General features: G+C 34.5%; 1 protein-coding gene and 1 long non-coding RNA gene across 3 annotated transcripts; one reads left to right on the forward strand and one right to left on the reverse strand.

The window, feature by feature from the left end:
- Positions 1 to 4,369: 4,369 nt before the first annotated feature.
- LOC306667075 lies at positions 4,370 to 12,885 on the forward strand. Its single transcript, XR_013765443.1, has 2 exons — positions 4,370 to 9,407; positions 9,832 to 12,885. It is a non-coding gene; the product is annotated as an uncharacterized lncRNA (long non-coding RNA).
- Positions 12,886 to 13,136: 251 nt separating this feature from the next.
- On the reverse strand, positions 13,137 to 18,911 carry LSM8 (LSM8 homolog, U6 small nuclear RNA associated). Of its 2 annotated transcripts, none has more exons than XM_079149341.1 (4): positions 18,723 to 18,911; positions 17,446 to 17,486; positions 15,075 to 15,202; positions 13,137 to 13,776 (listed from the first exon to the last, which is right to left on the reverse strand). In XM_079149341.1, the coding sequence occupies exons 1-4, from the start codon at positions 18,751 to 18,753 to the stop codon at positions 13,686 to 13,688; spliced, it is 291 nt and encodes a 96-aa protein (XP_079005467.1). In that variant the 5' UTR covers positions 18,754 to 18,911; the 3' UTR covers positions 13,137 to 13,685. The 2 variants fall into 2 exon arrangements, with proteins under 2 accessions (XP_079005467.1, XP_079005468.1); XM_079149342.1 differs by having other exon boundaries at positions 17,446 to 17,513; positions 18,713 to 18,910.
- Between the last annotated feature and the right edge of the window lie 5,985 nt (positions 18,912 to 24,896).

Genomic DNA, 24,896 nt, shown 5'->3' on the forward strand with positions numbered 1-24,896 from the left:
TCCAGCCATACCCTACCAGCTTTCAGTTACCACTTGGTTAATCCCTATTAAGGGATTAATTCACTGATTGGGTTAAAACTCTTATAACCCAATCATTTCTCCTCTCAACCTTCTTGCATTATCTCACAGGTAAGTTTTTGGGGGACACTACAGCTAAACCACAACAGATGTATTTGGCAGTTTCCTGTTTCTGACTCCATTTTATAATCTTTGAACTGAGGTCAGCACCAAACCTCAGACACAATCTGAAAAAGGGAGGAATTAGAAATTAAAATTTAGAACACTAGAGAATGCATTTTTTAGCTAGTAGGGCCAAGGAAAAGGTGATAGCTTTTTTCTTTTGAATAATTTTTTTTTAAAAGAATTACGAATCATTGAAGAAATATTTGTTGTAGACTTTTACGTAATTTTTCACCTTATTTTGTAATTTTTTGCATTCATAGCATACACAAAGCACTTTCTCACCACATTTCAACCTCAGAGCAGTTCCGTGAGATAGAGAATGTTTACCTTTCTGTTTATTGGCAAGAAAATCCAGCATCTTATGTCTAATTATGTAGACCCCAGTGCTTCAGCAGAATACAAACTATTACTACTAAGTTGTTTGATTAGGGGTTACACCAGTTGAGGTATAGAGTAAAATCAATTGAAAGGAAGTACCATTTCAGTTTCCTATAGTTAAAGACCTGGCTAAGGACAGGATTTTCATAAGCTTAGATTGTCCCCAAAATGTTTCCATGTAAGAATATTTCACTCATCACTGGAATATCCAATGAAGTTCAGGGTGATCAGAGCATAACAGAACAAGCCCTAGATGAGTCGAGAGGTTCTGGAAAATAAGAAAAAACTGCAATCAGTATTTGAATGCTTGGCTGGGCTAAAGTTATGAGACAAGTGGAATATTTGCAGCAGAGGAAAAAATAAAACAAGTAACTTTTAGTTAGGACTAGCAGAGGAAAGTTGAAATTAATCAAGCATATAACCTTGGGTAATCTGAGCCTTGAAGTCGTCAATGGCAGTAGATAAGAGAATCCTCTGGCATTTAATAATGCCAGTGTGGGGTGAAATTCAATATTCAATAGGTTTTTAATTTAATATTCAATTAGGATGTGTGTGCAATTGGCAATCTATAAATCATTTTTCTGGCTTAATGATAAAAATGGTATCTGCTTCTGGAAGTAGGGCTTCACAGTGTCCTGTTTACTCTTCATAAGAACTTGTTGGCAGTAGTCATAGTGTACTGTTTAGTAGTTTCTCTCATTCATTAACAGAGGATGTCAACACATTTAAAAGAAAGAATAACAGAGCTTCAGATAGATCTTTTTCTGTTTATTCTGCTGTATTTATAGGTCATCTTAAAATCAAGTCTTTTTTTTTTTTTTTTTTCCAGTACTGGGGATCAAACTCAGGGCTTTGTGTTTGCAAGGCAAGTACTCTACCGGCTGAGCTATCTCCCCAGCCCAAAATCAAGTCTTTTTATGTCACTCTAGACTTGGAGGTAGCAGTACTTTAGCAAGATCACCAACCCACATCAGGAGCTAGGATTCAGAGCTATTTCCACTAGGGCAAGTCATTTAGATTTTGTAATTCTCACTTTCCTTAGCTAACCTCTAACAGTCCTCAAATCTAAAACCTATTATGTTAATGTTTTACATTCATCAAACATACTCGGCAGTTACTTTGTTATCAGTGTTAGAGAGCTTCTATAGTCATACAGCTTTACCTGTCATGTTTTTTGATTACAGAGCTTTTATTAACTCATTCCACTTGGTTCAAAATCTGGGAGGATATTTTGAAAAAAGTATATGTAAGGATGTACATTTTTCCTGTTGCCTTAGGCTCCATATGGTTTGGACTAGCAAAGAGGCATGCATCTGGAACAGGGAATAAGGGAGAAAACTTAGTCTGTATAGTTACAGAAGACAGAACAAGGACTAATATTTGGAATACATGGAGAGATGTAGAGTAAACTTAATATAAAAAGATTTTACTCGTGAATATTTCTGACAACAGAAGTATTAAAAATGAAAAGTAATGTTGTAAATTGGTGTTCTCTCTAGCTTTAGAGAACAGCCCAAATTAGGTTTAATGACTAACAACCAGAGATTTATAAGGGATGTAGGAGTTGGATGTGATTGCTTCTGAGATGCTTGCTTCTACATTAGCACTACACAGGAATCCCTGTTGTACTCCCATCTCCATTCTTCCACTCTTCCTAATACCACCCCATTGTTATTTAGAGTAACAGGATATCACCATTAAAAGAAAAATAAAATCTGTCACTTTCCAAGTCTTTCTTGCAGTTAGGCATGGCCATATGACAGAGTTTGGCCAATGGCATTCGAGATTGTCTGCTGGTTATAGTTAGAAAAGCATTTGCTTCTCCGATATAGTAATGTCCCTTTCCTATTACATCTTCCTCTCCCTCTCTCTTTTTTTTTTTTCCTCTCTCTCTCCCTATCTCTCCTACTTTCTTTTCTTCTTTTTCTTTTTCTTTTCATTTTTTGAGAGTCTCACTATGTTATCCAGGCTATCTTGAACTCCGGGTTTCAAGAGATTCTCCCAACTAATTGAGACTACAGGCCTACAGGCACACACTACCACACCAGGCTTACATTCTTTTTAATTAGAAAGAAAATATAAGGCATGAGGTACCACAGAAAAATTATAAGGATAAACGAATGGCCAAGTAGAAAATAAGGGTTGGGAACTTGAAAAATAATCTTCAAGCAGCTGCACCAGGCCTGATCTATCTTCCTCAGGATGTTTTGTTCTAAGATGAACACAGGCACATGCTTACATTCTCTCTTGCTCTATCTTCATAGTACAGCCTCCTGGATTTGAGTCTACTTATGCAACCTACTATTAAGAGTCACCATAGGGCTCGGAATATGGCTCAGTTGGTAGAGTGTTTGCTTCACAAGCATAAGGCCCTGGGTTCAATCCGCAGCACTGCAAAAAAAAAAAAAAAAAAAAAAGAAAAAGAAAAAAAGAGCCACTATGTTCAAATTAATATGCATATTTTCCTAGTGGTAAAACCTACCCTAAATAGGTGTCAGATTTCTTCATAGGCACTATCTGTGAGACAAGCAAAGGAACTGCCAATAAGTGTATTTCAATACAACTACAGAATTCCTAATGTATGAATGAGGCAGTCAGGATTTTTAAGCTATCCTTAATTAATATAACTTTTATGCTTTAGGAGTCTGGTATTGGTATTACAAATCCATAAGCCGAATATTACATGTGATCGAGTTAGGATCCAGGGAGATTGATTTATGCTATGCAGATTCACAAAGCATTCATTTACAAAATTTGTGTTAGAAAATAATTGTGAACTAAGGCCAAATCCTTAGTTATACATAGGAAAATTCAATACATGAAATAACATTTGAAAGTTGCCTAATGGAAATAGAAACAGACAAAAGATGTCCTTAAAAATGAAAAAAAAATTATTATTAATTGTATACATGAGATGCTCAATAATTAATTTTTTATGTTTCTTGAGTAGAATTTTAAGAACAGTTTTATAACTTGAGGGCAAACATAGACTTGCATTTTTATTTCTAAAATAAAAAGATATAAATATTGAAAATTACGAAGGTTTAAAACTTTTAACTATAAGCACATTTCTGAATTAATGAATAAACTTTACTGTTTTATGCAAAATATATTAATATTTAGTTGAAAATAAATCTATTATTGAGACTCTTGGTTACATATTTACAGAATATATCACAAAGTATTTTATGCAAAGGAAGTTTTTTGTTCTATGTAATTGAAAGTCTACAAGTTAGATCTTCAGGCATGGATGGATCCAGTAGCTCTTGCCCAGAGATCTACTCATTGCTTAGCTTTCATTTGTTGGCATTACTCAGACAACTCTCTCTACATGTTCCTCGGCAATTTCAGGCTTGCAAATGCCTAGTTTAAGATTCTCTCCTCTTCTGTAATATAAAGGCAATTCAGCTAGGTGATCTTTACCTTTCTTTCAGCTCAAAATTCTATGATGTATAAAATAACTCACAATAACTAATAAGAGTATATAAACTATCTCCTAATTCAATAGTGATTATTTATAACTGAGTACTATATATTACAAATTCTTTAAAGTCTTGTTCCTGTAGTTATTTTGAACTTACCCTCTGCATTTTAGTAGCTTCTCTTTCAGTGAAATAAGTAAATACACTATTTGCCCAGGTGTCACACATTCCAAGTCAATTGATACCAAATTATTGAGATTTCAATGTAATTTAGATACTAATACTAGTATCATGTGAGAAATGCAGAGTGTTAAAAGAAAGCTTTACCCATCAATTAACAAGCAAAATTCCAGGCTTGGAAACTTCTTTTTATTAGAAAATGCAACAGGAGACAAACGCATTTTAACAATTGTAGATCTCAGTTTGTTCCATTAAAATGTTGGTTGTCTGGGAAACAGATTCTGTTACAGAAATAAAAAGGTGTAAATTCAAACACTTGAGGAATAAACTACTGGAAAGTACATTAAATTTGTATTCTAAGGAATGACAAAATGTAAGTTAATATAACATGGCAGTTTATCCTTGTTATATGAAAATGCATTAATGATTTGAAAATTAAATTATCCTGAGATTGTTAGTCATGCTCTCTTAAATAGTGTAAACATAATTGAAAACATTAAAGTCATTTCAACTTGACAGAGACCTCTACTTTATAATCTGGGTAGAGTTCCAACTTAATGGTAATAAATACTCTAGACCCTAAACATGTCATATGAATATTTCTGGAAAGCTAAAATTAAAGCTTTCTCAAAGATGTTTTTTGGGCTGAGGAACCAGTTAGAGCTGCAACAAATTCTGCATAGCAGTCACTTAGAATTCAGTTCATGGCTCATGATTCTATTATTACATCCAATGGCTGTACAAAGTGAATATAATGTGCTCCCCCCATGGCCATTACACTTCTTTTTTTACACTGATTCAACATGATTTTTAGATTATTTATTCTGGCAGTAAGAAAGACATGTGGAAAGGCATTAAGATGCATAGACTCACTTAAACCTATTGATTCAATTTTTATTACTTATCTGTTGGCACTTAAGGAAGGCATTTCCAGATCATTGCTTTGGGTATGGCAGGTCTTTAGTTTTCTAATCTGTAATTTGGATGCTGCCGTCAGACTGAAATATCTTGTCTTTCACCACTTGCCCCAAACTATAAGCATAAATGCCTATACTGATAATAGTGTATTTATTATTATCATTAAAATTACTATATGAACCTGTTCACCAATCACTTCAGCCTATTGTTGATCTTAAAGCTCTAGATATCTCTCTAAGTTCCATCTAAGTTCTCAGCTCTTAGTACAGTGCCAGCATTTCGTGCTTCTCATTACTGAACAAATAATTTCAAGCTAATGGTTGTTTTCCTTATTTGGCAATCTTAGAAGATAGAATCACCACTCTAAAATATTATAATTTCCTTTTTAAGTTTTTATACATATTTTCAAACTGTATTTTCAGCTTGTGTCACATCTGAAAATCTGACATAAAAATATGTCAACTGGCCAGCTAATTACTGCAGCAGTCTCTTCACTTAAAATCATTTCTCAGACTATTAGTTCTAGTCAATGCCACTGAATCCATGTTCCTTTAATGCCACTTACAGTTTTACTGTCCCAAATAAAACACTTAGTTTGCTACTCTGTGAATGAAGCATCAACTTTGTACAAATAAGTAAGGTAATCTTTTCCCTTGTTTCAAATTTTCCAGTGAAAAATTTAGTGAGTTAGGGGATCTTCAAGACCATCGCGAAGTTAAATGATTCACCAGAATTTGCAGGGCTTAGAAATACTGCTATGCTCATGATTATCGTGTTTTGAAGCAAAAGGGTACAGATGAAAATCAGCAAAGGGAAAAGGTACATAAGGTAAAATGAAGGAGAAACCAACACAAGCTTCCAGTCGTCCTCTTTAGTGGGGCTGCAGAGAGCAACTAATTTTCCCAGCAACAGTATTTGACAACACATGCAAAGCATTGCCTCCCTAGAGGCGCTCACTTGAGCGTTCCTGTCCTCCTGGATTTTTATCTGGTTCAGTAACATACATGCGCAGCTCCCACAGGACTTCTGAATCTCCAGTCTCCCAGAGACTGAAGTGATACCATATGGGCCAGGGTTCAGGCATACACAAGCACTCTTATCAGACTGGGTATTTCAATTGCTCAGTCTATCTCTAAGGAGCTAGTCAAGAACAGGTCTTTTTTTGGAACATATAGGATCTGAACTTTTACTGTGCAGGTAGGTCAGTGTCCTTTTTATTACTCAGCCACATCTTGCTCTTTCCTGCCTTTAAGTTCATCAATTTGAAAAGTTTTCCCAATCATCTATGAAAATCCTTACTATCCTGAAGGACCCAGCACAAGTTCATCCCTTTTCATGAAGACTCCTTCATGCTCTCCCACATCTCCACACATGCACTGGACACTTTTATATATCACCTTCAAATCCTACTTACTGGGTAGGTCATCTCTCTGATACAGCTGTCATGTAGTAAATACAAAGGAAATGAAGTATTACCAGTGAATTTCTTCATTTTTTTCTTTAACTTAGGATTTCATTTGCACTAAATTATCCTCCAATTTTCCTAGGGTATTTAGTTTTAATATACAAAATGAAATATGCAAGTTCTTTCCCAGACTTTTAGCATATTCTCATTTCCCATTTATCTTTTCTCAGTAAAGCAATCTAATCTTTTCATTATTCTAACCACTTTGACTCTAGGTGTTTTTCTCTGTACTTTATCTGTTTCTTTTTTAAATGTAATGATCAAAATGTCACATGACCTTTTGCATAGGAAAAGAAGGAAACAGACTTTCATTTCCAATAAACTTCCAGTCATTCAGAATTTTTCTAGGGTTCCCCCCTCCCCCATCAAAGAACTTTACCAGGAAATGCTCTTAATTAATTTTGAGTACTTTTCCTAGATCACAATAAGTAACTTAGAGTCCATCATCCAACATTAGGATAAATTTTAGCTATTATTAATTTTGACAAATCACCATAAGTAAAATTAATAATTCTTAAATTTTTAACTCTAATTGTAACCTCTTTCAGGTCATTTATTTTTAAAATGTTATAGAAGCCCCAGTGCAGCATTCTCTGGCAACTTGTATCATTTCATGAGTTTTCCTCTTTGTAGAGTTCAATAATCTATGTGATTTTCCTGATATGAGGAAAATTAAATAAAATATATATATATCTTGTTCATATTTCCGGGTATCAACACATTATCTCCTTACCTTTTCCCCATCCCCTGAACACACACACACACACACACACACACACACACACCCTACCCCAAACCCACTACTTAACACATGGCACAATGCGTTGTATCTGTCTCACATCTACCCATCTCATTCCTGATTTTCTTTTCAATATATTTCAAATGTAATAACTTGATAATTTTTGATTATATAGCATTTGTAACACCAGTATATATGGGGAAAAACAATAAAAATGCTTACAGTTTAATGGAGCATTACCCTAATAGTGAAAAAGTCACATCATGCAGTTAAAAGAACAATGGAGTAGAACTAATGGAAAGGGATTTCAATGGTATTTGTAAGAATACTTGATCTGTTACTTCAAGCAAGTAATACTCTATAAAATACCAGAATTTTTTAAATGTACAAAAAAAAAAAGATGGATAATGCACCAAAATCTACAAAAAGCCAGATGTGGTGGCACATGTATTCCCAGTGGCTCTGGAGATTGCGGCAGGAGGATTGCAAGTTCAAAACCAGCCTTAGCAACTTAGTGAGGCCCTAAGCAACTTAGTAAGACCTTCTCAAAATGAAAGATAAAGACCTGGGGATTGGCTCAGTGGTTAAGCGCCCCTGGGTTCAATCTCTGGTACCAAATAACAAACAAGCAAATAAGCAAAAAAAACCCTACAAAAATATTTAACACAAATATTGAATTTTTAAAATTCTTAATGCTAAAACCTCTCTTCCTATTTAAAAGATGTCTTGAAAGAATTGTTCTCAACTCCTCCATTTCCTACATAATGCCATGAGGCAGCAGATGGTATCCTGTTAACTAACGGTAGAAAACTCAGCTGCTGGAAGTTCTATTTTGCTTTTATCCTTAGAGTTACGCAATTTACACAGATCTAGCAATCTTAAAAAGAAAAAAAAAATGGGGGGAAATGATTGATATGAATTATATTCATTTAAAAAGACCACTTGTAGTTGCTTCAAATGAATCCAGGATTCACAAATCATATCCTAGAATACTGAAAACATTTGATGAAATAACTCATGATCTTTAATAGTAAATCACTGATTCAAGAATATTTGGTTCAGGAGGGCTAGGGATATAGCTCAGTGGAAGGGCACTTGCCTAGCATGTGTGAGGCAAGCTAGTACTACAAAAAAAAAAAAAAAAAAAAAAAAAGGTTCAGGTGCCAGATAAAGCTTCACAAAGACAAGAATTTGTTAATTTTGTTCCCTAGAATACACAATGGCAAGCACAATACTCAGCATTTATTAATGGCTTGACAAACATCCCTCACAAAAATTTCAAGATCTATTTTTTAAAGTTGGTGGACACATGATCACTAAGAGGCAGTATCAATTCACAAAGACCATCTAAGTTTAAATTACAAAGTTCCCACTATATGGAGGAAGGAAAATCACATCAAAGCATTTGCCTAGTATCTCAATGCCCTGAGGTTTGATCCCCAGTAGTGCAAACCAAAAAAAAAAAACCAAACAAACAAAAAAAATTTCTGACCAAATTTGACACAAACGATCCCTATAAACCAGATGGTATATAAAAACTAGATATTTTGCAATTAAATACATTTGTTGCTGGTTGGAAGAGAGCACTGTTGTTTAGTGGATCAGAATCAAGCCAGATAAACAGCTTCAACATACCAACTTTTTCAGTTAATGTGTAAACAGAAAGCAATTTAACCAATTTGCCCATGACTTAAAAACTGAGACTAATAGCCCAAGTTTTTTAAAAAATAAGCAAATAACATTAAAATGATTAGAAATAAATCTATGAAATGAGATAATAAGTACAAAAGTTCAGAATAAAGAGGTTCTTTTCTGTAAGTAAAAATCTTTGGAATGTTCAAATTCCTGGTCAAAGATATATGCCTGCTTTAGGAGCAAATTTAATTCTCCAGTATATTAGTTAAAATAGTAAAGTTTATATGTACTTTTCACATAACTAAAATTCCTCACGATTTAGATATGGTAACCCGGGAGACACTGAAAAACAAGTGACAAGACCCACATTTGAAATCTGCCCACAATGACCTTCGAACACCAAGAATAACAGCTGTTTACTGTTGTTCTCAAAATCATACCAAGAGTTTTAAATGCAGTCTAGTTTTGTCACAGGCCAGAAACATAGGTATTTTCTTTTTTTTCTTTTTTTTTTTTTAATTTTAAAATTTTAAAAAAATCCACCCCTCTTTACCCTCTATACAGTACTTCCTTCCTCCATACTTGCCCCCCTCCCTAACCCTAACTCTAACCCTAACACTAACCCTTCCCTCCCCCCCATTATGTGTCATCCTCCACTTATTAGCGATATCATTCGTCCTTTGGCTTTTTGAGATTGGCTTATCTCACTTAGCATGATATTCTCCAATTTCATCCATTTGCCTGCAAATGCCATAATTTTATCATTCTTTATGGCTGAGTAATATTCCATTGTATATATATACCACAGTTTCTTTATCCACTCATCAATTGAAGGGCATCTAGGTTGGTTCCACAGTCTGGCTATTGTGAATTGAGCAGCTATGAACATTGATGTGGCTGTATCAACATAGGTATTTTCTATCTTAAGGATTCTGTGGGGTTTGGGGCATCTGGCACACAAAAGTGCTAGGTCTTTTAATAATTCCACCATGCTTTCTTTTGCTATTAGCAAATATTCCTTTCTGTCCTAGTACATATCTATTGACTCACAATCAGAAAATAGGGCCCAAGAATATTTTTAAAGCATTTCAAGCAATTTCAGTAAAAATGACCCACATGACAGCTTTCAGATTTGAGTTAGATCTAAGTATTTCTCAATCAGACTTCTGATGCTCCATTCTGAGATCATACTTTCTATAGTAAGTACAAAAATTCGGTTGAATTAAGATTCCCATTACACACTAAGGCACCTAACTGCTAAGCTTCAATTTCCCCACATGAACAATGGCTACTGTTTTAAGGACTTAGCATCATGCCTTGCACATGATATGCATTCAGTAAATAAAAAGTTGTCTACTACTTTTGAAGGTGAAAGCCAAGAACATACTATACTGCTAATGAAGAGTTGCTACATAACTCTGGTTACTAGACAAAGCAGGTTCACCTGTCATTATGAAGAGACTGTTTATCATTCCTTATTCACATAAATTTTCATTATTCATCTAAAAAATGATAGTTATCTTAAATTTGCATTAAATAACACCTAAAAGTTGTTTTTGTCCTACTTACATCCCATATTGTTAGCTTAAGACTTCAGAATTTTTTTTATAAATCTCAAACAGGACTTTTTAGCAAATATCAATAAGAATTCAGTATCTCTTGTTCTGGGATCAGGACTTCTAATATGTAAGCCAAAATTGTCAGTATAAGACCATTTAAGTTATTAAAAGTGCTTTAACCTAAAAGCAAAGTTATTATTATTATTTATTTTGCATTGCTGGGGATTAAACCCAGGGCCTTATGCTTAGAAGGCAAGTGCTCTACTTACAGGCTGTATCCCCAGTCCAAGCAATGTTAAACTATTATTTTAGATAGTACATTTTCAGTGAAAAAGATAAAAAAAAAGTCATTTAATTGCCCTTTTCAAATAACCTTAAACAAAATATCTTGCCAAGAAATATTTTTAACTCCTTATTAAGTTGGTTTCAGATTTTGCCTTGTGCCAGTCAAGTCACAGAGGCAATTACAGGTTAAAATTGACTTGAGCCTCAATAAGAAACTGGTAATAGAATTTGTTTCATTAAAGAGAAAACATGGTATTGCATATTAATCACATTACCACATATGGTTGTTGCCCCCTTACAATTTCACACAAAAAGAAATCCAATCTGAATTCATTGTGAGCATAAAAACTGACTATATGCATTCAGGAAAGAATTGAGTATGACATTTGGTATATTTTCATGTCCTCCATACACCATTAATAAAAGGACAAAGTGGTTCATATTTTTGGAGTGTTCTTTCCAGCATCAACCCGGAAAATACATCTAAGATTTGAAAAAGAGGATACATTATATTAGAAACCCAACAGTAACAGAGAAATAAGATGTATCCCATTTGTTTACAATAAAAATAATTAAAAAAAAAAAAACCAACATGAGGGCAATGACTATGGTTTGTGTTTACATATTTATATGTAATTTATGCTGCTATATCAAGTATTTTGGGGAGATATAACTTTGGACCATTCATTTGTACCATCAGAATGAATTTTTCTTACAAAGTCAATGTTCTGTAGTTTTAATTGTTGAAATTAGTTCAGCTAAAGTAGAATATCTAGTTCACAGTCCCTAACTAAACTTGTTTGCTTTACCCACTTTTATATGACTTTCATTTTATTACTAAATAATTATAAAACCTTTGTGTTAGTTTTTCATTATGTGACAATAATATCTGAAAAAAAAAATGCTTAGAAGTTAAGATTTATTCTGGGTCATGGTTTGAGAGGATTCAGCCCAGGTTCAGCTGGCTGCATTGTTTCTGGACCTGTAGTAAGACAAAACATGGCAGGGAGCAGGTGGTGGAGCAGAGCCGATAACCTCACAGCAACTGGGAAACTGTCCAAAGGGACAAGGACAAAATATGCACCTTCCTGGGAATGCTCCTAGTGAACTTCCTCCTCTGAGGTTTCATTTCCCCTTCAGGTTCCACCACCTCCCAATAATGCCATCAAATTATGAATCTGCCAGTGGATTTATCTACTTGACGAGGTGAGAGCCCTCAGGATCCAGTCACTTTCCCAAAGCTCTGAACATTCTTGCATTAGGACCAAGCCTTCAATTCATGAACCTCTAGGAGACACTTCAGATTCCAACTGTAACAAACACTACTACAAAGGCCAAATATTTAGGAATAGCCAATACTAGCTTTTTATCCTCCCAGACCTCTTATCCTCCTGAACCTTAACCAAGTTATTCTAGGGCGATGTGATTGCTAACCAATAAAAAAATCCCAATTTCTTTTATAAGGTTTGTTTTAATTTATAACTCAAACTATCATGTCTTAAGTTTAAAGTATTTAAAAAATGTGAATGAGACTCACCTCTAAATTCAATGAAAGGATCCATTCCAAGAGCCCTTTCCAGAATTTATACAAATTGGCCATTATCTCTTCTTACTAAACTTGTAGTTTAAGCCAAGAGTCAGCAAACTGTGGCCTTTGAGACAAATCCAGCCTGCTGCCTGTTTTTGGACATGAATTTTTTTTGGAACTCAGCCATGACTACTCATTTTTACATTAACTATGGCTGCTTTTGTGTTACAAAAGCACAGTTGAGTAACTGTGACAGAGACCAAATGTCTTCCAAAGGCTAAAATATTTACTATCTAGATTTTTACAGAAAATGTTTTCCAACCCCTATTTTAAGCACTTCCATAGTGAAAAAAAAAAAAAAAAAAAAACCCTAAAAATGTAAATTTATAATTCTCATCATAAACACTTTGGCCTACACATGAATTATTAAGAATTTTTGTCAGCTAGCCTGAATTATCTAAACACTACTTACATTGTTTCTACATATTCTTAAAAAAAAAAAAACCGAGTTTATTTCTGAGATCAGGTTTATAGAAGTAGGAAAGACAAGCATTACTCCAATATAAACTTAAGGTTTATATACCCACATTTAACAGTAAAATTTTCATTAGAAATCTATCAAGTTTTAAAAATTAAAAGCTACAATGGAATTTATATTTTCAAATAAAACAGTGTTGGTTAAATTCAGTATTAATGTATTCATACTACTTTCAGATCTAACATATTGGGTGGGCATCCAAGGATCTTACCTATAATATTTTTAATCAATCCTACCTTTTCTGGTCATTTTTAATATTCAGTTCTAATTTTTGGCCCAATTTATTAAAATTCTGTTAGACCCCCCCCCCAATCAAACATATTTTAACCACACCTCTAAGTGCTAGGGAGCAACTTTTTAAAGTACTGTTAAACCACCATTAGTGCAGTGGGATAAATACCAATGGCTTGAATACCTGTAGAAGACAAGATACACCATCCAGTGATGTTCTTTAAAAAAAAAAAAAAAAAAAAAAAAAAAAAAAATCAGGAAAAGAAACATATATAGCTTACATTACTGATGTTATTTGTGTGCACAAATTATATAATGCAAACATTTCTCTTTTCTATTAGTTTTCCATAAATATTAAAATATCAGAGTACTGATTTTTTCCAAGTTTTCAGAATCATTAGATTTCCACATCATTTAAGAGAAAAATAAAACCAAGCCACCACACTTATAATTTAGGCAAAATATTTTTTCAATAAAAATGTAGAAATATTTTAATTTACATATTACAGTGAATCAATATGAAGTCAAAATTCACAATTACACATTCCTAAAAATTCCAAACATCTTCCTCAGAATAACTGGTTTCTGTACAAGATTTAGATGTCCAATATATGTAGTTTTTCCTCAGTGTGCTACAGAGTTTAGAGGTTCTGCTCGAATATTCCCCAAGTCAAGCGCAGAATCTGTTTCTTCATCAATTTCTCCAATGACTGCACTGTAATTATTTAGGGAGGAAAAAAAAGTCAGAGTTAAAATAAACACATTTCTGAAATATATTTATATGTATTTCTCAAATCTTATCCATCAAATCAAAGCACTTGGTATCATTCTTCTAAAACATATAAAACTGAACTACTTAAGGTAGAAAGTAAACAATATATTCATGAGTTAGTGAACTGCACATTTAAGTGACAAAATGCAAGAAATAATCTGAAGGTAGCATTACAGGAAACAATACTAAAGGAATACTGATAAATGTTTTTTAAAAAATCAGCTCTCTGGAGAAAAAAAATGAAGCTAATTTATAGCATTTACTAATATCCTTCATGCAAATACTCCCACCATGGCCAATTTCAAGCTACAGCAGACATCAATTAGTTTGCAAAATTCCTGAAAATATAACAATCTATTACATGAGTTAGAACAATCTGGCTCTAGCACACCAATAGGTCTAGGGCAAAGGCTTAAACTTTTTTATTACAGTTGGAGAAACGACAATTAAATGATATTAAAATTTAATTCTTTAGTCAGGTCAGCCACTTTTCAAATGTTTGATAGCCACACATGGCTAATAGCTAACATTGTGAAAAACACAATACAAAGATTTCCAATCATCTGAAAAAATCATTTTGGACAGCACTGCTCTATATAGTTACAGATTTTCCTTAAAATGCTACTTCTAAAATATTCTCAAACTGGATTGTATGTCCCAAGTTAACTGAGACCACAGGATAAACATGGGATGTCTTCAGTGTGTCAATTATTCTTTAAAAATCAATGAATTATGAATAAGTATGAATTACTTAAAATTATTCAAATAGATTTCAAAGACATTTTAAACCCTAGCCTTGGACCCTAGGAATGTATTTATGTTCCTCTGAAAGTCAGGGTATTTGGTGCAAGGAAGCACACCCTTTTTAGACAATATTCAGGACACTTAACTATTAAATATTTGGACAAATCTAAGTAGGTAAAGGTTTATTTGCAAAAAGATCACTTTGGTTCCTCAAAAATCAACATAAAATGTATAAATTTTCCTTTAAACAAATACAAGAAAAGTCACATTTATAAAACAAATGCAACATATTATGATCTATGTATGGATAATATAGTGTGGTATTTTGGGGAAAATCTCTTTTTTATAAAGCAAGGAAGCTTATCTATAGTATAATTCTAACCTAACTTGAAAGGATATGTTTTATAAAGGAGTGGGGATGTAGCCAAGTGGTAGAGTGGTTGTCTAGCAATCATTAGTACTGCCCCCCAAAAAGAAAGGAAACATACTTTACTTACACATTGTCACCTCTCACAATGTAGAGCCCCAGTACCACCTGCTCTACTCCCTGTGAAGAGCTGAATACTCGTTCATGGCTTTCATCCAAAATCAAATTAATAGTCTGGTCAAAACCTTTCAGTGTTCCCTAAAAAGAAAACATCCAAGAGAAATATTCTGGTTTACTGAATGTGCAAATTCGACCTTACAACTACTGTAGTTGTCAATCTTAAATAGAAGTTCATTATTTTCTTTATAACCACCAGTATTCCAGGGCACAGAACTTACCTTTAAGATAGGGGGAAAAAAAAAAAAAGTTTACCACATATTTACTAGTGTGCAGAGTTGAGATTTACAAAGGATACATATGCCAGAGTACTTCCTAATAAGTAGCATAAAGCTCATGTAGTCTAATAGTTAACATTCCAAAAACACAAATTAAATCTAGGGAGGTTTAAGGAAACATTATACATAAATAAGGGGGATAATATGCAACTATAGCAACTTAACAATATCACTGCACACTACATACTAGTACTATACATGCTATACACATTATCTCAAATAACTTCTACCCTTTGAGGTAAAACCATAATTATGCCCATTTCATAGAAGAAAAACAGAAGCCCACAGAAGCATCTTTCAAGGTCTCATGAAGAGTAAGTAGCAGACCCAGGTCCCAAATCACAAAAGGCTAGCTCCAGAGTCACACCACTGAAAAACTGCATGTTATTACAGCAAGTGAATATAAGTTGTCATTTTCTCAGAGACTGAAATCTAACTCATAAATACATACAAATTTCAAATGCTAGTTATACTAATACTTAATGAGTACTTCTAGATGCCAGTATTCTGTGTGTCAAACACACTAACTCAGATGCTATTCAAGTTTCTGAAGAAACCAACTTATACTGGTTTTGAATGGTTAACCTCTCAAGCTCACTATTAAACTGTTTCATGATTTGAAAATCAAAATATATAAAATCACAATGTAATAAGGAGAAACTCAGAACCAAGAATTTGGAAGAGAAACAAAATATGCAGTAATTACTATACTAGTTAACAAATGGTTGTTGTTTTAACACCTACATAATTTCCCAGCTTTATTTTACACAGAACTACTGTTATCAAGTAACTATTATAACAAAGTAATGTAGAACTACTGAAGTTTAGGACTCAAAATGCTCTTTTTAAATAGCTTTCCCTCTTCTATAAAATTAACTTTTTAATTTACTATCTACCCTAACAAAAACAAAAACCTAAACTTAAGGTTTTCTCGAAATAAAAAATTATTTGTAAGCATCCATTCATAGCAACAAGCTTCTTAAAGTCTATCAATAATGACAATCCATTAGGTGGTTTCACTGTTAGGCAAACATCATTAAGAGTGTGCTTACACAAAGACAGCTATAACACTGCTGACATTAAAATATTTCAAACTGCCTGTATTTGACAAAATACAATGTGAGGTGCCTAAAAATTCCATGGCTGCTTCCTTAAAGAGGAAGCAAGGCAATTAACCTTGGTTTTGGAAGCAAACCCAATTTAAATCCTCATTTGCTCTGTCACTTACAATGCTGTGACTCTAGGAAAATCACTCACTCTCTGAGCTTGGTTCCCAACCTAAAATACGGGGGTAATTCTTCACAAGGTGGTAGTGCAGACTAAATAATATACACCTACAAAGTGCCTAGCACATACTATGCATTTAATAAATGGCATAGTCCAGTATTTTGAACGATTGCAGTCACAAAGGATCTACTGAGAAGAATCACAAGGAATATAAAGAAAAAAAAAAACTGTAAAATGAGTAAACAAGGGATTAAATTATAATCACACACCACAATATTTCAATCAAGAATGGACTACAAAGACTACAGTGATACCATAAGATTATATTACCTAATGATGTCATAGCTGTCTTTGTGTAAGCACACTCTTATGATGTTTGCATAACAATGAAATCACCTGATGGATCCCCATTATTAAAGAATACGTAAGTATGACTCTACATGCACGTATTATCTAAATCATTAAGTTTCCAGGAAACAACCACAAAATTAAAAAAAAAAACAAAACCATTTATTCCTTTTGAATACCAGAGCACCGAATGGGGAAGGAAATAAAATATGGAAGAGGAAAACAAATAGGTGCAAGATTCAGATCTGCATATTAGACTAGTAGTTCTCTAAGGGCACAATCTATTTTCTATATACCTTGTGCATGCACTAATATTTATTTATAAAGAAAATGTGGATTGTCAGCAAGGAGACAAAGAGCTGAACCAAAAGTAAACTGCAACACAGGTGTACTATGGTGCTTAAGCGTCAGAGATCAGAGGTTTCCAAAAAGACCACACAAAAGCAGAGAATGAAAATGCCAAGCACTTACCACAATCATTCTCCCATCAGAAGTAATAACAGCAACGGTACCTGATAACTGAATCAAGGAAAGCATTTCTTAAAGAATACAAAGTGAAAACATAAATTAGGTACAGAAATGCTTTTAATTAAGAAAAAAAAGAAGACAGAATCTAAATCCACCTATTCAACAGTCACTATTTTCAATACAAAAAAACTTGTTTCCAACTTCTTTAAATTCTTCCTCTGTAATAAATAAACAAAAAGCCCCATCCCCCTCCCCCAAAAAAGAAGAGAAAAAAACAAAAAACAAAAAACAAAAAAAAAACCCTCTTTATGTGATCAGCAAATACTGTCTCAAAACAGGTGGCATCGAATTTGGCACTTTTTTTTTCTAGAATAGTTGCCAATCGGTGGGCTGGGGATATAGCTCAGTTGGTAGAGCGTTGTCTAGCATGCACAAGGCCCTGGGTTCAATCCCTGGCACCACCAAAAAAATAAATAAAAACAAAGAGATGTTGCCAATCTATGATTCTGAGCAACATATTTCCCCCTTTCTTAGGACTACTACTACATCTACAAAATGAAAATGAGGCATGTAAATTAATGAATGTTACACGATTTCAGGCACATTAAGACAGTTGTCTTCCAGGATATGATTTTTGGAATTCAAACGAAAAAGATGATGTAATTAATGTCACAAGATATTAATAATACTTCCATCATTTAACAATGTCCCCAATTTGTACATGAGCACGTTTTGTTTTTGTCCTAGGACTTTAAAACAGTAACGCTTGCAAAGATTACTTTAAAAAAACCCAAGTTTTTTTTTTATTATTTATCCTTTCCTATAACCTTTTAGAATAGCAATTTTTATCCTACTAAGAAGTTGAGACTTCAAGTGGAATGGGGAAGAAATTCCATTTGTGGGACAACTTTAAATTTTCTGTTATCTTCGAACAAAGAGCAAAGCCCGTGAATAAAACAATAAATAGATTTACAAAACATTACAAACATTGCTAAGACAACTGCTCATCTTATTTCCAAACTTGAACATGAATGCCTTAGGAAAAGAGTAAGAATGAATCAATAGGGCATTCTTATACAGAGAAAAGTTCCGAATAGTTACACTGAGCTTTTGGGTCCAGAGGAGCTGCGGGCCAAGCCCCAGACGCGGGATTGGCGGCTCCAGATACTCACTCAGCCCTCTCACCCTCACCCCGACCTCTCCCGATCCCTACCCTCTGCCTCCCTCGCATGGGTCCCGCTCCAGTTCCCACGGGAACCCCGCCGCGGACCAGAGGATACGGTTGATGTAGTTCTCTAAGGCGGACGTCATGCTACTCGGCCCGGAGGTCCCGGGCAAACGGTGCAGGCGACAAATAAAGCTAAAAGGGCCCGCCAGAAACAAGCTGCAGCTCGCGCCCACCGGCGGCAATAAATATCGCGAGACTTGCCACGCCACGGCCGCTGCAAAGTCAGAAATCGAAAGGAACCGGCCTACCAAACAGGAAGTAAATCGGTGGCGAGCTAGTGCGCGTGCGCACGGTCTTTCTGCTGGTCTTCCGGGCGGTGATCTGGAAGCCGAAAGGGACAAAAGCCATCGGGAGACGGAAGGAGGGAAGATGCTTCTTGAAGTTGGGGTAGGAGGGAGACGGTGGCAAAAGGCCATGTGGCGGAAAAAAATGGAAGGAAAAGGCAGGCAGGAAGAAATGGAATGAGGTGTTTTCGTTACGAATGAAGAGAGATGTTCAGTTTTTAAGTGAAATATAGGTGCAGGGAAGTGGAATTTCTCTCCACCACGTGTCGAGTATTAAACACATAAACAAAAAAGTTGACCCAGGGCATCTTGTGTATATTTTAAGTAAACGATGGACATCTCTGGAAAACCCAACAATGAAAAGCATGCGTATTCTACATTCGACTCTGAAAGTACTCCAAAATGGAGGCATCGTTAACTTCTTTCAGAAACTAAATCCAAATTGGTAAAGGTGTGTAAGCCTCTCTTAGGAAATAGGTGTCCCTATTTCTATCACCCTACGAGGGCTACCTATTTTCAGAATGAAGTTAGTAAATAAGAGGCTGCTGCACCTCGGTGAAAGGTCTGATTCAGAAAATGTATAATAGGTCAACACCAGACTGGGTCCTAGTCCTAGCTCTGCAGATTAATTGGTGTTCTTGTGCGAGGCAGTTCAACTCCTCAGGACCTCAATTTCCTGAGATCCTGCAACAACTATCATTTTGAAATTTCTACATGAGACTAGAAAACGTCACAGTTCCTCATCATTTTTTTTTTTAACTGTGGTTTCCTAGTCAAAGGAACGCTGGCAGAAACAATTTCCCTTTTTCATAAAATATCTTTATGATTTCTGATTAGTTTTGTTTTTTCCAACTGAAGAATTCACTTTGAAATAGCTTGTAGTTTCCTCTGAACAGTGAGGCTTCCCTCTTCATTGAAACTTACCCACAAAGTATGATAACCCCACATGGTTAATATTTTACTAGCTGAAATGTCTCTGACCATTTTGAAGCTACATATAGTCAGGAATTAAGTGATGAGTGTCTCATGTTTCCTGGGAGACAAATAAAATTCTATACATGAGATTTGCAAAGGTTATGCACTGAATTAAAAGAAAACCAAGGTACTAATTAATGATAAATGAGCTATCATTAGTAGAATGTTTTAAAATAACCGATGTGTACCTTAAAGTGAATAATCCATGTAGCTTTTTATCTCTTAGAATATACTTATTTTTGGAAAACATTTATTAACATTAACTAGTAACTTGTGGAAGTAATTTCATCATAAACACATTATAAGTCCATGACCTTATGTAGTTTCCATTATATTAACATGCCAAATAAATAGCAAATTTGCAGTGTTTATAGAGCATCACAAAACTGTTATATGTAAAAAAATTTCAAACCACTATATTTTCTGTAGTCCCTAAGGATCACAAATGTGTAGAATGTGCCTATGGTTAAAGAAAAGGCCATTTTTGAAGACAAAGTATAAGTTAAATCATGATGCAAACATTACATTTGTGATTTAATTAGCCTTGTAATCCTGGGAGTAAAGAGAGAGTTTAACATCCCATAAGGGAGAGTTAAAATTCCAAAGAGGAAAATTGGTGTATGTGTGTGTGTACAAACATACAGGCATCTGGCAACTCAAAACTTGAAAGGAGCAGTGAGACTTGCAGTTTAATTCAAGTCATAGTGATTAAAGGACTTCACTTAAATGATAGTCTGTCACTGATAAAGCATGAACCAAAGTATGCAAGTATGGTTGGAATAGATACTCATTTAATTTAGTTCTGAAACTGAATCCTGGGCAGAAAATATTAACCTGAGGAATCAGACTCATACTAGAATCTGAGAAAATTGAATTTTCAATTCCTTGTGAATAGTTAAGGGAAAAAAAAAAGTCACAATGGTACTTTGAAAATTAAAATAATATTTTAACCTAACATAATGAGAACGTTTATTTTCGATTGATATTCCTACAAGTTGCAAAGGTATCAATCCATGATAAATACTATCTCTAGGGTTCTCCTATGCAAAAATGGACATATATAAATAATGATTCTCTTTTTACAAGGATATTTCTGAATAGTTACAGAGCTTTAGTTATAATAATATACAGGAAAAAAATCCCCAGTTATAAATAAAGCAATGTAATGTATATGGAAATCTTAGTTCATGTAACAGCATAAATTATAAAGTGCTTTTCACATAGGTTTTTTTTCCCATGTCTTTATTAAGACAGGTATTTTTAACTCCGTGTCTTAAGTGATGGAAAAAAGGCCATTCTAAATGACATTAATTGAGAATCAGTACAGAATCATGATTTAAAATGTTAGGCTATGGGTATAAGTTGGCAGTAGAGTGCTTGCCTAGCACTGGGTCGGCGGAGGGGGGGATGGCTTAGTAAGAACACTGGCTCATGACTAAGCCAATCTGAAGGAAGAATGCAATACTGCACAGCAAACAAATGTTATAAGTACTGTGTTCCTCCAGGTCTGCATTTGTGCAGTCAGTTGATTATGCACTCAGTTGATTATGCAGTCACCTGAATTACTTGTCCTTCGGCTATAGTGTCTCCACGAGAATTATAGTGCTACAAAAAATTAAGGATGAATCAACTAATCTTCCCTGGTGTTCTAACATTACTTCCTTATTTAACAATCACATGTGAAATGATGCATATTATAAAAAACAATGCTGTAGCACAACAGACATCAATATTCCAGAAGATCTTGATTTTAAATACAGTAAACCTGCCCATATTTTACTTCTCTCTTCCTGTGGATCATTCTCTTTTAGTTTTTTAGATGGTATTTTTTGTTTGTTTGTTTGTTTGTTTGTTTTTTCAGTGTTGGGGATTGAACCCAGGGCCTTGTGCTTATAAGGCAAGCACTCTCCCAACTGAGCTATTTCCCTAGCCCCTTGATTGATTTTTTTAAAAATTTTTTTGGCATTTGATAATTTGTGTTTGTGTGTGTGTGTGTGTGCGCGTCTGCAATTGAACAGAGGCACTTAATCACTGGGCCACATTCCTACTGGTTTTTATATTTTTATATTTTATTTAGAGACAGGGTCTCACTGAGTTGGTTAGGGCCTCACTAAGTTGCTGAAGCTGACTTTAAACTCAGGATCCTCCTATTTCAGCCTCCTAAACCACTGGGTTTACAAGCATGCACTGCTGAACCTGGCAAGGTAAAATTTTTGGTAGGTAGTTCTTACACCCCTGACTTTGCCTTAGAAGGGTACTTGAATGCACATGACTTGAGGCAACTTTATTTAGATGGCATGTAGAGAGTGTGAATAATCCAAATGGAGTACACACTCCTGAATATTTTTCAGTATATCCTTATAAATTATCATATATGTGCTATCACTATAACAGCAGATTAAGGAACATTATTTTAAACAGTGCATGTGTTTATATTGTTTTACTTGACTTTGAAAGATTAGTTGTCTTGCCAGTTGAATCCCAGTGACTTGGGAGGCAGATACTGAAGGATCACAAGTCTGAAGCCAGCCTCAGCAACTTAGTGAGACCCTGTCTCAAAATAAAAAATAAGAAAAAGAAAAGGACTGGGGATATAGCTCAGTGGTAAAATGCCTTGGGTTAAATCCCCAGCACCACCACCACCAACAACAACAATAATGATAATAAATATTAGTTGTCTTTGACAATGTGGACTACAAGTAATATACTATCCTTTGCATTGTCATTTTGCCATGCATATGAAAATGATAATGATCATGCAAATTACTCTTAAGTTTCTACTTGAACTCACTTCTGATAAGGAAAGAATACATTTTTCTATGGTTCTAATATGGGTTGAGGCCCTCAAAAGTCCACATGTTAAGGGCTTACCCGCTGGGGTATTGCTCCTGGCAGGTGATGGACCTTTATAAGATGAGGCCAACTCGGAGATCTTTAAGTCATTGGAACCATGCCCTCAAAGAAGATTGTTTAATTCTAGTCTCCTCTAGTACTTGGCTCATGACAGGACCCTTCCTTTCTTACATTATAATCTGTCACCTTTGTTGGAGGCCAAACCAACAGGCTACCCAATCTTGGATTTGAACCTTGAAAACTAAATAAAACTTTTCTTCACAAATAACCTGCCTCAGGTATTTTCTTGTAGTAACATTAAGCTATCCACTGTATATTGATTTTAACTTGTTCAGCAAGGCTAATTTATTGATAGCTTTTGAGAAAGATACCAAAGTTAAGCTATGAGAGGTAAATAATATGAGAAGGTACAGAAAGAATATGAAAAGGTACAGAAAGATAAATGGATTGATAAGAATGAAACATAAGAATTATATCAACAAAAGATAAGCATAAATAATTTCAGATTAATGGAGAGTGAGTGGCTAAAATTACATTAAAACATATACTGGAAGAAAAATGAAAAATCAAAACTTTCCCTTACTATTTCTAAAATGTCCTCATTTTGTAAGTTTTGTTTCTGTAATTAAAACAGAATTAGTCTCCCATCTTTACCATTTTTCTTTCTGATCATGGAGCAGAACTGAAAGGAACCCAAGAATTTCCAAGCCCACATTCTTCCTCTTGTGCATTAGAAAACATCTCAAAGAAGCTTGGTTACATAGTAAGAGTCTGCAATAAAGACTTACTGGGGTATAGTTAAGTGCTTCTTAAAATAATAATAAAGTAACTATGCACAAGGTAAAATTTTGAGTATATATTTACATATAGATTAGCTTGTATCCATGGATATGTCTTTAACTGCTTTTGTAGGTTCAGTTTTTTCAAAGATGAGAATTGATTTCCAACTATTCGAACATAGGTTGGCGTTTTCCATATGTCAATACCAATAGGAAGAATAGAAAAAGTAAATAATCCCCCCTGCAAAGATTAGCAGATGCTTGTTCTTGTCACCTGTGATTATTACCTTCCATAACAAATGACACTTCAGGTGTGATTAAAGGTAGGAAACCTTGAGAAAGAAAGACTATTCTGGGTGATTAGGGTGGGCCCAATGGAATTAACATGAGTGCTCAAAATTGGGAGAAGAACTGGTCCTGCTGTTGGTGACTTTGAAGATGAAAGGAGACCATGAGCCAAGGAACATGGAGATCTTTAAAAGCTGGGAGACTCCCTTAATTTACAGCCAGCAAGAAAACAAGGACCTTGGTCCTGTGAGGACAAGGAACTGAATTCTACCAATAATCTAAATGAGCAAGAAATGGATTCTCTTTTAGAGCCTCCAGAAAGGAATACATTCTGCTGACATCTTGAGTTTAGTGCACTTGGATCCAAGACAGACTTTTGCCCTATAGAACTATAAAAGTTTTGTTGTTTTAAGACACTAAGTTTGTGGTAATTTGTTATGAGAGAAATAGAAAAATAATAGAGATGTGTGATTTCTTCATTTGTTCCTGGAGTTTGGACAAAGAAAATCATTGGGAAAAAACAACTATACTTGCATAGGAGATCTGGAGTAAGTTCATTTCATTCTAAATAACTTAAGTACTGTTGTTCATGATCATTTGTCTCTGGCAAAAAGTCCCTCTGAATTTAAACTTCTCCCCATAAATTTCTTATTTGGTGACATTAAACAAAAGATGAGTTGCTTCAACCCAAAATACTGATTAATTCCTTTGTGTGTTTTTCTCATTGCAGTCATCCTTGGTATCAATAGGGGATTGGTTCCAGACCCTGCTTTAGATACCGAAATCTGTGGATGCTCAAATCCCTTCTATAAAACAGTGAACTATTTCCATATAGCCTATGTACATCCTCTCATACACTTAAATCATCTCTAGATTACTTATAATATCAAATACAATGTAAATCATTGCTAAACTGTGTTGTTTAGGGAATGACAAAGGAAAAAGGTCTGTACACATCTCCAAAGTATTTTTAATATGTAGTTTGTTGAATCCAAGAACCTTCACATAAGGAGGTATGTATACTGTAATTATATGTTACACTGTCTG

Source organism: Sciurus vulgaris (genome assembly GCF_902686455.1).
Source record: "Sciurus vulgaris genome assembly, chromosome: 8".
NCBI lineage: Eukaryota > Metazoa > Chordata > Mammalia > Rodentia > Sciuridae > Sciurus > Sciurus vulgaris.

Bases quoted from the DNA above. Each gene is read 5' to 3' on its own strand.
- LSM8 (XM_079149341.1), bottom strand. From the start codon at position 18,753: ATGACGTCCGCCTTAGAGAACTACATCAACC. The intron at 17,487-18,722 runs GTATCCTCTGGT...TTCAGTTATCAG, and splicing joins CTTAGAGAACTACATCAACC to GTACCGTTGCTGTTATTACT. The intron at 15,203-17,445 runs GTAAGTGCTTGG...TTTTCTTTTTAG, and splicing joins CTGATGGGAGAATGATTGTG to GGAACACTGAAAGGTTTTGA.